The 15151-nt window shown below is 41.0% G+C and overlaps 1 protein-coding gene across 5 annotated transcripts in view; it reads right to left on the bottom strand.

The window, feature by feature from the left end:
• Positions 1 to 15151, bottom strand: part of arb2a (ARB2 cotranscriptional regulator A) — a 503242-nt gene that overhangs the window by 478896 nt on the left and 9195 nt on the right. For all 5 annotated transcript variants that reach the window (XM_061906255.1, XM_061906252.1, XM_061906253.1 and 2 more), the window contains exon 3: positions 8140 to 8241. In XM_061906255.1, the coding sequence (XP_061762239.1) occupies positions 8140 to 8241 (102 nt within the window). The remainder of the gene's footprint in view (positions 1 to 8139; positions 8242 to 15151) is intronic.

The following is a 15151-nucleotide window of genomic DNA, read 5'->3' as shown; positions in this document are numbered from 1 at the left end:
TGAGCTGGGCGGCAGCCGAAGGCAGGGCACTTGGCGGTCCGATCCTCGGCTACAGAAGCTAGCTCTTGGGACATGGAACATCACCTCACTGGGGGGGTTGGAGCCTGAACTAATGCGCGAAGTGGAGAAGTTCCTGCTGGTTATAGTCGGACTCACTTCGAAGCACAGCAAGGGCTCTGTAACCACTTTTCTCGAGAGGGGCTGGACTCTCTTCCACTCTGGCGTTGCCGGCAGAGAGAGGCGACGGGCCGGGGTGGCAATTCTTGTTGCCCCCGGGCTCAAAGCCTGCACGTTGGAGTTCAACATGGTGGACGAAAGGGTAGCCTCACTCCGCCTTCTGGTGGGGCGACGGGTCCTGACTGTTGTTTGTGCTTATGCACCAAGCAGCAGTTCAGAGTACCCACCCTTTTTGGGTACACTCGAGGGAGTACTGGAAAGTGCTCCCCCGGGTGATTCCCTTGTCCTACTGGGGATATTCAATGCTCATGTTGGCAACGACATTGAAACCTGGAGAGGCGTAGTTGGGAAGAATGGCCGCCTGGATCTGAACAAGAGCGTTGTTTTGTTATTGGACTTTTGTGCTCGTCACAGTTTTTCCTTAACAAACGCCATGTTCAAACATAAAGGTGTCCATATGTGCACTTGGCACCAGGACACCCTAGGCTGCAGTTCCATGATCGACTTTGTAGTTGTGTCATCGGATTTGCGGCCTCATGTTTTGGACACTCGGGTGAAGAGAGGGGCGGAGCTTTCTACCAATCACCACCTGGTGGTGAGTTGGCTGCGATGGTGGGGGAGGATACCGGACAGACCTGGCAGGCCCAAACGCATTGTGAGGGTCTGTTGGGAACTTCTGGCAGAGTCTCCTGTCAGAGAAAGTTTCAATTCCCACCTCCGGAAGAACTTTGAACATGTCATGAGGGAGGTGCTGGACATTGAGTCCGAGTGGACCATGTTCCGCACCTCTATTGTCGAGGCGGCTGACTGGAGCTGTGGCCACAAGGTAGTCCTGAAGAAGGAGTCCTATCGGGTTCTTTTGGCTCATAGGATTCCGGAGGCAGTGGACAGGTACCGACAGGCCAAGCGGTGTGCAGCTTCAGCGGTCGCGGAGGCAAAACCTGGGAAATGGGAAGAGTTCGGGGAAGCCATGGAAAACAACTTCCGGACGGCTTCGAAGCGATTTTGGACAAACATCTGCCGCCTCAGGAAGGGGAAGCAGTGCACTATCAACACCGTGTATGGTGCGGATGGTGTTCTGCTGACCTCAACTGTGGATGTTGTGGATAGGTAGAAGGAATACTTCGAAGACCTCCTCAATCCCACCAACACGTCTTCCTATGAGGAACCAGTGCCTGGGGATTTTTGTGTTGGGCTCTCCTATTTCAGGGGCTGAGGTTGCTGAGGTGGTTAAAAAGCTCCTCGGTGGCAAGACCCCAGGGGTGGATGGGATTGGCCCCAGGGGTGCATGAGATCCGCCTGGAGTTCCTTAAGGTTCTGGATGCTGTGGGGCTGTCTTGGTTGACAAGACTCTGCAGCATCGCATGGACATCGGGGGCGGTACCTCTGGATTGGCAGACCGCGGTGGTGGTTCCTCTCTTTAAGAAGGGGGACCGGAGGGTGTGTTCCAACTATCGTGGGATCAGACTCCTCAGCCTTCCCGGTAAGGTTTATTTAGGTGCACTGGAGAGGAGGCTGGAGTGTGGTTTTCGTCCTAGTCGTGGAACTGTGGACCAGCTCTATACTCTCGGCAGGGTTCCTGAGGGTGCATGGGAGTTTGCTCAACCAGTCTACATGTGCTTTGTGGACTTGGAGAAGGCATTTGACCGTGTCGCTCGGGAAGTCCTGTGGGAAGTGCTCAGAGAGTATGGGGTATCGGACTGACTTATTGTGGCGGTCCGCTCCCTGTACGATCAGTGTCAGAGCTTGATCCGCATTGCCGGCAGTAAGTCGGACACGTTTCCAGTGAGGGTTGGACTACGCCAAGGCTGTCCTTTGTCACCGATTCTGTTCATAACTCTTATGGACAGAATTTCTAGGCGCAGTCAAGGCATTGAGGGGTTCAGGTTTGGTGGCCGCGGGATTAGGTCTCTGCTTTTTGCAGATGATGTGGTCCTGATAGTTTCATCTGGCCGGAATCTTCAGCTCTCACTGGATCGGTTCGCAGCCAATGTGAAGCAACCGGAATGAGAATCAGCACCTCCAAGTCCGAGTCAATGGTTCTCGCCCGGAAAAGGGTCAAATGCCATCTCCGGGTTGGGGAGGATACCCTTCCCCAAGTGGAGGAGTTCAAGTACCTAGGAGTCTTGTTTCACGAGTAAGGGAAGAGTGGATCGTGAGATCGACAGGCGGGTCGGTGCGGCCTCTTCAGTAATGCGGACGTTGTACCGATCCGTTGTGGTGAAAAAGGAGCTGTGCCAGAAGGCAAAGCTCTCAATTTACTGGTGGATCTACATTCCCATCCTCACCTATGGTCATGAGCTTTGGGTTATGACCGAAAGGATAAGATCACGGGTACAAGCGGCCGAAATGAGTTTCCTCTGCCGTGTGGCGGGGCTCTCCCTTAGATATAGGGTGAGAAGCTCTGCCACCCGGGAGGAACTCAAAGTAAAGCCGCTGCTCCTCCACATCGAGAGGAGCCAGATGAGGTGGTTCGGGCATCTGGTCAGGATGCCACCCGAACGCCTCCCTAGGGAGGTGTTTAGGGCACGTCCAACCGGTAGGAGGCCACGGGGAAGACCCAGGACACGTTGGGAAGACTATGTCTTGTGGCTGGCCTGGGAACGCCTCGGGATTCCCCGGGAAGAGCTAGACGAAATGGCTGGGGAGAGGGAAGTCTGGCCTTCCCTGCTTAGGCTGCTGCCCCCGCGACCTGACCTCGAATAAGCAGAAGAAGATGGATGGATGGATCATAATATTGCCAAAGTTTTCAAGTTTCTTATAAAAGTGTGACTTTTGTCGAGTAAAATTACGACTTTTCATAAAAGTGCCAAAACTTTTAGGCTTTTCTTGTAAAATTGCGACTGTTATTGAGTGAAATTCCAACTTTTATCATAATATAATAGAAATGTTCAGTTTTTCTTGTAAAAACTGCCAAAATTCAAAGTGTTTCTTGAGAAACTGTGAGCTTTTTCTCGTGAAATTCCAACTAATTTTTCACAACAATCTTTTTTATATTGGCATAGTATGTATCCCATCCATCCATTTTCTACCGCGTATTCCCTTTTGGGGTCGCGGGGGGCTCTGGCGCCTATCTCAGCTACAATCGGGTGGAAGGCGGGGTACACCCTGGACAAGTCGCCTCCTCATTGCAGGGCCAAGGCATAGTATGTATATGTTATTAATGTTGCAAACACAATGCTTCATACATCTAGAAAGGGTGGTCCTAAAGATGTAAGCATTTTTCGGAGGTTTCAAGAAGGTCAGAAATACAAGATTGTGTGCGCGTGCGTGTGTGTGTGTGTGTGTGTGTGTGTGTGTGTGTGTGTGTGTGTGTGTGTGTGTGTGTGTGTGTGTGTGTGTGTGTGTGCGTGTGTGAGGGCATGGACAAAATCCACCAGCTCCCCCAACACATGCTCTCAGAGGAATACCGTTTTCTCAACTTTTCTCTTCTTTTTTTGGTCATAATTAGCGTTCTGTTCTCAATTTGGCCGCTTAATTAGGTGTACATAACCTTGGATTTCCAGTAATGGAAAAACCGCAGGGCTAGCGAAATGAAGCCATCATCTTCAGTGATTAAGACACCTGCAAACTATTGTACACAGCCTTGTCTGCATTCACATCATTACATGCTCAAATTAACATTTTTGTTCCACCTGTCTCGAGCCGAGGTAGCCCGGCTGTAACTGTGGAAATGCACGAAAGGCACAGCGGTGGCTGCGAGGGAGACATGTTGGAGACACCGCCTCAGGGGCAAGGTGGCTTTAATAGAAATGCTCCCCTTCAAAAATTGGCCTCAGCAGAAAGGGACAGGATATACAGCTGGGGAGAGATCGGCATGTGTGTATTGGTGTAAGGAGTGATGATATAAGGAAGGGCAGTGTATGCAGAAAAGCAAACGAAAAATGTCTTTATGGGACATGGAGCAAGGCTCTGGCAGGCATAAAGGGCTGGAGCAGTATTGGATAGGTATGTTTCTCTCCATTGCTGTTCTTATAGACACAGTCATATTATGCAAATGCTCCGCCGGCAGACGGAGGGCAAGGCTGAGTAGGTTTCTGACGGGCCGTAGAGTACATAACATGTCCCACATCCAGTGAACTGGCAGGGATACTGACAGAGAACAGAGGGAGGAAGACACTACAGGAGAATGCTAAGAGCCAGAAACAGCCCTTAGGTCCATTTCCACAGCGTCTTTTTGTACTTCCAGTCTCTAAAGAGACTCTTCGATCAGTTGATGAGCTCCCATTTAGATCAAGTATAAAATGTGTTTCTGTGGCTTTATAACAATTACACAAAGGTCAACCATGAATCATAACGCTGCACCTGCTTATGGAGTGTATTCTGGGACTTGTAGTATCAGTGGTGAATTTGCAATATCAGGGCTGTCAAACTATTAATATATATAATTGTGATTAATCGCAAATCATAGTTTTTATCTTTAATACGTGTATCATAATGTGCACCCAACATGAGACTGGACAATTCATTTGAATTCATTTGATTTATGCAAATGTTTGTTCATTTAAATTAAAAACAATTAATCGATTAAGTCGATTAATTTGAGAATAAACAATCTTTGATTTATATTATGTTACTTAAATTTTACATTTAATGAGTGTAACTAATAAAATTGGTAAAAATCCCAACCAAACAGACTTCCTGAAACTTTAAATATGCAGATAAAATTTCCACACGGCCGCTGCAATATATATATATATATATATATATATATATATATATATATATATATATGTATATGTGTATATATATATATATATATATATATATATATATATATATATATATTAGTGCAAATATGTTCAAAGTACAAATTTCAGTACTGATAATGTGCATTTATTATAAATAAACAGGTTATTGCAAGCAGAATAATTGTTTATTTTTACTCTGTTCCCTGAAATTCACATTGATCCTATAAAGTGGATTTTACTGGATTAGTCGGACAAACTAATCGATAGATGACTAAAATAATCAATAGCTGTAGCCCTATTACACATTATGCTTTTTACAAGAGCTGAACACAAACACAAACCTATGAAACATTACTTATACATTTGTATTTATATGTATGTGTGTATATACAGTATATACATATATATAAAACTTGATTATATATATATATATATATATATATATATATATATATATATATATATATATATATATATATACATACATATACATATATATAAATATATATATATATACACACACACACTTACATACATACAAATACAAATCCCGTTTCCATATGAATTGGGAAATTGGGTTAGATGTAAATATAAACAGAATACAATGATTTGCAAATCATTTTCAACCCATATTCAGTTGAATATGATACAAAGACAACATATTTGATGTTCAAACTGATCAACTTTATGCAAATAATCATTAACTTTCGAATTTTATGCCAGCGACACGTGACAAAGAAGTTGGGAAAGGTGGCAATAAATACTGATACAGTTGAGAAATTCTCATCAAACACTTATTTGGAACATCCCACAGGTGTGCAGGCTATTTGGGAACAGGTGGGTGCCATGATTGGGTATAAGAGCAGCTTCCATGAAATGATAAGTAATTCACAAACAAGGATGGAGTGAGAATCACCACTTTCGAAGCAAATTTTCGAACAGTTTTAGAACAACATTTCTTAACGAGCTATTGCAAGGAATTTAGGGATTTTACCATCTAAGGTCAGTAAAATCATCAAAAGGCTCAGAGAATCTGGAGAAATACTATTACGGACTGTTGATCCCTCAGGCGGTACTGCATCAATAAACAGACATCAGTGTGTAAAGGATATCATTACATGGGCTCAGAAACACTTCATAAAACCACTGTCAGTAACTACATTGGTTGCTACATCTGTAAGTGCAAGTTAAAACTCTGCTATGCAAAGCAAAACCCATTTATCAACAACACCAAGAAACGCCGCTGGCTTCGCTGGGCCCGAGCTCATCTAAGATGGACTGATGCAAAGTGGAAAGGTGTTCTGTGGTCTGACGAGTCCACATTTCGAATTACATTTGGAAAATGTGGATGTGGTGTCCTCCGGAACAAAGAGGAAAATAACCACCTGGATTGTTATAGGCGCAAAGTTCAAAAGGCAGCATCTGTGATGGTATGGGGGTGTATTAGTGCCCAAGGCATCTGTGAAGGCACCATTGATGCTGAAAGGTCCATACAGGTGTTGGAGCAACATATGTTGTCATCCAAGCAACGTTATCATGGACACCCCTGCTTATTTCAGCAAGACAATGCCAAACCACGTGTTACAACAAAGTAGTTTCGTAGTAAAAGAGTGCGGGTACTTTTTTGGCCTGCCGGCAGTCCAGTCCTGTCTCCCATCGAAAATGTGTGGTGAATTATGAAGCTTAAAATACGACAGCGGAGACCCCAGACTGTTGAACGACTGAAGCTCTACATAAAACAAGAATGGGAAAGAATTCCACTTTCAAAGCTTCAACAATTAGTTTCCTCAGTTCCCAAACGTTTATTGAGTGTTGTTAAAAGAAAAGGTGATGTAACACAGTGGTGAACATGCCCTTTCCCAACTACTTTGGCACGGGGTTGCAGCCATGAAATTCTAAGTTAATTATTATTTGCCAAAAAAAATAAAGTTTATGAGTTCGAACAGCAAATATCTTGTCTTTGTAGTGCATTCAACTGAGTATGGGTTGAAAAGGATTTGCAAATCATTGTATTCCGTTTATATTTACACAATTTCCCAACTCATATGGAAACGGGGTTTGTACATATTACACAATGTTATGAAGGTTTATGTTTCTAAATTATAATATAATATAATATCCCCGCTTAAGTGCAGTGATTTCTCCGGATTCTCTGAACCTTTTGATGATTTTACGGACCGTAGATGGTAAAATCCATAAATTCCTTGAAATAGCTCGTTGAGAAATGTTGTTCTAAAAGTGGTGATTCTCACTCCATCCTTGTTTGTGAATTACTTAGCATTTCATGGAAGCTGCTTTTATACCCAATCATGGCACCCACCTGTTCCCAATTAGCCTGCACACCTGTGGGATGTTCCAAATAAGTGTTTGATGAGTATTTCTCAACTTTATCAGTTTTTATTGCCACCTTTCCCAACTTCTTTGTCACGTGTTGCTGGCATAAAATTCTAAAGTTAATGATTATATGCAAAAAAAAAAAATGGTTATCAGTTTGAACATCAAATATGTTGTCTTTGTAGCATATTCAACTGAATATGGGTTGAAAAAGATTTGCAAATCATTGTATTCCGTTTATATTTATATCCAACACAATTTCCCAACTCATATGGAAACGGGGTTTGTACAATACACACACTGCAAGTGCATATATAATATATTTACAGACGCCTTCATGACAATATTTAATATGTACAATATACACAGTGCAGGTATATATATATACTGTAGTAACAGACACCTTCTTAACAATATGTATTATGTACAATATACACACTGCAAATATGTGCCTTGTGTCTTTGCCCACCACTCTTTGAAGTTTAGTGTTCTATATCTAGACTATGTTCTTTGTCGCCTTATTCCTGCCAATATTAATTAAATAAACTCACAGTGAAATTACATAAATGATACAGTATCTGTACTAGTATTCCCTTGCCACTTTGGGCTTCACTTTCAACGGCCACCGGCAACGGTCACCGTTAAGATAACATTGAGGACATTAAGACTGGAGTCTACTCAAATAAGTTTTGATGTTAAAGTTACGTAGGTTTTAAAGTGTATGAAGTCTTTTAGCATCATGCGATCTATGTGAAATCTGTGAAGTGCGTGAAATATCTGTGTGTGTGAAGAGCTTATAAAGACATAATATTCATATACACAGTAGATAATAAAATTGTGTCCATACTTCACAGATTTCACAAGTCTGGAAAATAACCCTTGCGGAAATCGAGGGAAAACTGTTTACTGCAAAAGTGTTTTGCCCATGTATACTTACTCTCATTGAAGGTGTATTCAAACTCTTCCAGGGTTTTGGGGAAAGTGAAAGGGGGTTCATCTTTCTTCATGAGTTCATCCAAGTCAATTCTTGACAGCAAATCTGAAACAAAAGAGGGGAAAAAAAAAAGAAAGATAAACCTTAGAATATCATGTCAAATTTCCTTGCCTAAATCTCAACCTTAAGCTGCAGTGTGCTCGTGTGTAGCAAATTGCACGATGTTTCGGCTTAACGCGCTCAAGTTTGAGTTACAGTGGGTGTTTGTGGAGTCCATTGAACTGTGTGAGGAATTGATATCTTAATCCGACCTATGGGATTTAAACTTTGGGGTTCCATAAAAGCACCATAATGAGGCTTATCTGTCAAACATAACAGCAAATGCAACATAGGATGGGGGCATATTTAAACAAATGTTTAATATTTTCTATGCAGCGGATCAGGATAGGCGTTATCGATCCGAATATTGATAGTATCGATACCAAGGTAGGTATTGGTATATGATCAATCCTAGAGTGATGGGAATAATACTTTTGTTACAGCTTTTCTTCTGTGCGTCCAGCATTATATTTCTGGTTTTCCAGAGTTTATGCATCATCAGCAAATCTCCTTGTCATCTCTCTGCTCACTCATTTATGCTTTACCCCTCTCCTCCCTGCTCTGTTGAATACTTTGTTTTTCACATATACAGTATCTCCCTTTAATTGGAGTTACTTCAATTGTTTTGTTTACATTTCAATATTTGTATTTTTGATACATTGTTGCTTTTTTTGTTATTTTGTAATTGTGACTTTTTGTGTGTGTAGTACAACGTAAAAAGCTCAATTATTTTGTTACATGGGCTTCATGGTGGCAGAGGGGTTAGTGCGTCTGCCTCACAATACGAAGGTCCTGCAGTCCTGGGTTCAATCCCAGGCTCGGGACCTTTCTGTCCACACTGGCTTTTGAACTTTGCGCCTAGAACAATCTGGATGGTTGTTTTCCTCTTTGTTCCACAGGACAGGACGTCCACAGTTTCCAAAAACAATTTGAAATGTGGACTTGTCAAGACCACAGAACACTTTTACACTTTGCATCATTCCATCTTAGATGAGCTTAGGCCCACCAAAGCCGGCAGCATTTCTGGGTGTTGTTGATAAATGGCTTTGGCTTTGCATAGTAACTTGCACTTACAGATGAACTGTAGTTACTGACAGTGGTTTTCTGAAGTGTTCCTGAGCCCATGTGGTGATATCCTTTACACACTGATGTCACTTTTTGATGCAGTACCGCCTGAGGGAGCAAAGGTCACGGGCTTAGCTGCTTACATGCAGTGATTTCTCCAGATTCTCTGAATATTTTGTGATATTGCGGATTGTACATGGTGAAATCCCGAAATTCCTTGCAATAGCTTGTTGAGAAATGTTGTTCTTAAACTGTTCGACAAATTGCTCACGCATTTGTTCACAAATTGGTGACCCCCGCCCCATTCCTGTTTGTGAATGACTAAGCATTTCATGGGAGCTGCTTTTATACCCAACCATGGCACCCACCTGTTCACCTGTGGGATGTTCCAAACAAATGTTTGATGAGCATTCCTCAACTTTTTCAGACTTTTTTGCCACTTATGCCCGCTTTTTTTGAAACATGGTGCAGGCATCAAATTCCAAATGAGCTAATATTAGCAAAAAATAACAAAGTGTTCCAGTACGAACATTAAATATCTTGTCTTTGCAGTCTATTCAATTGAATATAAGTTAAAGTGCCAATGATTGTCACACATACATGAGGTGAATACAGATTGAAAATGATTAGAAAATCATTGTATTCTATATTTTAGTTACGATTTACACAACATGCCAACTTCACTGGTTTTGAGGTTTGTACATGAAGTTACAAAAGTAAAGCACAACGAAAACATAAAACGTGTGCAATGAATAATACATATTGCACCCATACGATTGCACCATGCATTGACATACAACAAATCAAAACAAAAACACCATTGATACAAAAAATACCAGTCTCGTCCACCCCTAGGTTAGAAGTAAAAGAGTTATATTACACTAACCAATACTGTCGCGTGAAAAGAATATTCTTAATTTTGAACTGTAATTTTGATGCTTTGATTCCGTGCATTGCCCTGTGATGAGTGACACTGTCAGAGAAGGTATTCATTTAAAAATGTTTGTTGCTGTAGTTTGCAGTGGTCCTCAATGGCACTGCAAACTCAATCACAATAATAAAGACTGTTAAAACAATAATTCTTTGATGATGAGTGACAACTTAAAATACAGTTTTTTACATGATTGTTTTACCTAATGGTATGTCTGGTAATTGTAAAGTTGTTTACCGAGAGTAATTGGGTTCAGGCTGAGACCGTGGTAAATTAATTTCCAAAAAGTAGGCTTATTATTACTAAATTGAATATGTTCATAGTTGGAGCATAAAATAAATGTGTACGACCTTTTTAATGCTTTTCTTAACATATTTACAGCCCTCGAAACATGAAATATTACCAATTAACAGCTTAACCCACACAGCAAAAACACTATTGCGCTTTCCGGAACGGACCCGCGAAACGGACCCGCATCAGGGTCCACCTGTCATCAGGAACTGATCCGCCACGGAGGCGGGTCGCGGACCCGCCGTGACTCCAAACTGGTTTCGCTCCGCATCCATGATCAAAACCTTATCTCCGCGACGGGTACGCTTGGGACCCGCACATACCGCTTGTACATCCGCTGCGTACCTGCAACGGGCTCATAAAAACCCTGGCTCATCCGGCTTGGGTCCATTTTGGACCCGTTTATCTTATTTTCAAAATCCCTTCTGTTCTTGCTGTAGGATCAAATAGGAAACTAACACTATATAAGCCTAAGCTTATAAGCTTGTATTTTTAAACTAACAATATTGTCAATAGGCAGAAACAGAAAATGGTCAATTCACTCTTTAAAGTAAATATATAATATATAAATATATATATAAACAGTAAATATAGTACATATAAATATATAATCTATTAGGCTACAATGTAAAAGCAATGCTGCTCAATGCACAGCTAACCTATCAGAAAATTAATAACTGGTGAATGACAAGTTCAATAAAAGGTTTTTTATTGATAGATATTTCTATTCCTCTGTCTGTGAAGGTGGAGGCGGGACTCGTCTCCTCACTGCCCGATCCGTCGCTAGGTTGAACCACATGATTGCATGTTTGGTGACCTTAGCGTCTGTGGCTGACCTTGTCACCACATTTTTTCTTACAGCACCTATAATCAAACAAAATTACAAGACAAATACGTTTGTGGACTCGTCAGACCACAGAAAAAAAAATATATTGGTTTTTTTTATAAGGCCCGGTACCAATTGGTCCGGGGGTTGGGGACCACTGCTATATAGCATTAAACTAATCCAAGTGGATTAGTTTAATGCTATATAGCATTAAATTAGCTAATCGTGGACTAGCTTAATGCAACATAGCATTTAGCATATAAAAGTCAGTTTTTTACAACAATTTAACAACCATAATCCGGGGAATTTAACCCGCAATCTTTATCAACAAGTCACAGACAGTGTGCATTCTCATAGAATACTTTTAGAGCGACAACCAAAACGTATATTAAAAAAAAAAACGATTGGGGGACAAAGTGCTTGTTCCTTTGTCTCATCTTGACTCGACGCAAGCCGCAGCTTGCTCGCGTACGTCACATCAAGAAAAATACAGCAAAGAATTTGTAATTAACTGAACTTTACTTATAACTACCATAGCAATTTCAGTAGAACATGTTATAACATATTCTGCCGAAATTGCTATTCCATTTTAAATAAAATAGCCTTTTTTTACAGAATATAAAGTTTCACTTAGTCCTAATAACAAACAACGTCATTACAATCATATAAATGATGATGGAAACACAAAAGTGTCGATATTTACTGTGAATGTAGCAAGAAATCAATAAATACTTACGTTCGTCTCAGAGCCAAGTCAATCGTCTCCAAGCAAAGTCAAGATGGTCGATCGTTGCGCGCGTACATAGGCGCGCGTTCACGTCGGTCCGCTCAGAATCCGAGTGGGCGGGGCCGATCCTCTGGGCGGCGCATATAGGTTTGGTACAATTTTCAGAGGCGGAACAGATCCTCTAGGAGGAGCCAAAACGAATGTGACAGTAACGCGGGTTGGGCGTCTTGAAGGCGAATCCGTATAGGAGTATCTTGCTGTGTGGGAACACTCGTCTCACCCAATATCGTAGATTCGAACATTCTCTACTGCAGATCACCGTACTCACCAGTAGCCCGGATGACCCTTCTAAACACCCGGTGACAAAAAGAAAATAAATTGTCACATCCTGGATAAGTCCTTGCTACCACAGGCGTAAAAAATGTGGTCTACTTGACAGTCATAGCAATGACTGTGTTGTTAGCATTCTGTATTGTTAGCATTTTTTATTGCTAGCATTACGGGGCGAGTCGGTACTGTTACGTCCAGCCATTGTCTTTTGATATCACATTGTTGTTTGTCTTAGCATATTTGTCTTTGCATGTATGTAATATTAATTGTTAATTTTTTGGTTATCCATTGTGTTTTGCTTTTGTTGATATTTGTAGAAAAGGCACCGTGAAGCGGTAGCTAGTTGCATCAGCTCTGTGCTCCTTTAATGTATTTTATGTCCTTTGTGTTCTTTAATGTTTCCCTCTTGTTTTAATGTGCTTTTACCTTACTTTTGAGGACATTTTGAATCTGCAGTGCAACCACATAATATTCTGATTGTGGGATAAAATCTATCCTATCAAAAAGTTGTTCTGTCAGAAGTTTGTCAACCTGATTGTCGCTGCCTTGATGGCATCAACATTAGCCGCCATGTCGTTAGCATTGTTTACCCTTAAAGTACTAGTAGACTGGAAAAACAGGCTGCCTCTAAATTGAAGCTAATATCATATGTATATATGGTTTTTGGCACCAGAAGACTTCCAAAGTTTCCGAATAAATAATTATAATCAAAATAATATCAATCTAACTGAGATTTCTGAGCCATTTCAAGAGTTCATGAGCAAGCCAGTAACATGATCGGTGACATAGTGCTAGGAACCACAGATCCCTTCCCCATCAACAAGATTGTTAATTAATCAAGCAAATTCTGTGAGAGCCAACAACAAACATAGGACAAATGATATTCCAGAACCTTTTATTTCTGAGCCCGAACACAAAGAGGATGAGCAATATGTTTTAGAAGCCAAGTGCTAAACGGATGCAGCTTTATTGTAGCAATATACCATTAGCAGCATTGTTCGGTGCTAACCATAACAAACCAGAATAAAAACAAACATTACTGGACATGTTGTACTTTGAAATGAACAAATTAAAGAGATGGTTTGACAAAAAACAGACTATCCTTAATCCTCAGTAAGACTAAACTAAAACTAAAACTATTCGAAGGGAAAGTCAAACACAAATACAAATACGGTGTAATGATTGATGATAAAATGAACTGGAAATCCCGTGAAAAGTATCAAATATAAAGTGGCATGAAACATGTCAATAATGAATAAAGCTAAGGATGGACTGATAGATGCATTTGACCAAAAGTAACTTCATATTCTCAAGCCACCCTAAAATATTCTTAAGCCCCCCTAAATAATTTAGCGTTATATTTTATTTTATTTTTATTTATTTTAACAAATACATGCCGAAATATTCATTTTAAAGTGGCCCGAATAAGAGTTTAAAATAAATAATCATATAACCTGTCATTATTCACTCAGTTTCCCCTCACTTCATAGCGAGGCAGCGAGCCCCTTCAGTGCGTCGGTATCAAATATGTTCCACTTGTTCATATAGAAAATGCCCACATCACTCAAATCCAGTCCGCATTTTCTCTGCAACCTTGCTTGCGGTCCTGCAGGTATGCAGCTTTGAAGAACGCAGCTGCAAAACAGACTCGTGAACGGATGCAAAGTGGACATAAAAAAACTGCAAGCAGAGGTGTGGACTCGGGTCTCCTGACTTCTACTCGAGTCATGAATTTGATGACTTTAGACTGGACTTGACAAAATATAAAAAGACTTGCAACTCGACTTAGACTTTAACATCAATGACTTGTGACTTCACTTGGACTGGAGCCTTTTGACTTGACATGACTTGCAACTTTCCCCAAAACCCAACGATTAAAAAGTTATTCAGGAGCGCTCCGTATCTTCCATTGTGTACACATGTGTGTCAGCGCGTGCGCTACCTGTCAGAACAACAGCCAAATTACATCCTTGTTATTTTCGTCACACAGCATTCCTCCAATCAAATTGCAGGAAAACCAATAAAGAAGAGCTCTCAAACAACGCGCCAGTGGGGAAAAATTTTGCTAAAAATAGTTTAGTTCGGTTATTAAAACTACGACTTGGTCAACAAAAAACGAAGTGCCGTATGCAAAACATGCAGTTAGAAGATTACAGACGGAGACGCAACAACTTCCAACTTTGTTCGGCATTTGAAGTTGCACAGCATGGAGCGCTACTGCTTACTGGTGCTGACGAGACAAGACGTGGGGCCGCCATCTTGGAGTGGTGATCTACTAAACTCAGTGCAATTCATTTGGCAGGAGCAGTGTACTGTCAGCGCATTTTATCTCACTGAATACCACTGATTTTCACGCATTTTTTTGTCATACATGTAACTATGATAAAGGACACATGTTTTGGCGTGTTCATAGTTTGCTTAACAGTAATAGAATATTCTTATATGCTATAAATGACCAGACGTCCAAGATCAAAACTGGGAATAATAATCCCAGAGAAGGGGGAAAATACGGTCAGCTATTTTTAAGTTGAAGAAACAATATGATTAGGTTATATATACATGTGTATATCTTACGTAAACAATGTAAGAATATAGTAGATCTATATTTCTTACGGACCAATAGACTGTACTGTATCTCTGTTGCTGCAACATCAGAGAGTTCATTCTGTCTTGACACTTTGTATTGATATTTTCTATTATATTATTCCCGTAAACGATCATGTTTACAGTGATTGTTTTATATGTA

This window comes from Nerophis ophidion, linkage group LG07, assembly GCF_033978795.1.
Source record: "Nerophis ophidion isolate RoL-2023_Sa linkage group LG07, RoL_Noph_v1.0, whole genome shotgun sequence".
Lineage (NCBI taxonomy): Eukaryota > Metazoa > Chordata > Actinopteri > Syngnathiformes > Syngnathidae > Nerophis > Nerophis ophidion.
This window is presented reverse-complemented; position numbering and strand designations above follow the sequence as displayed.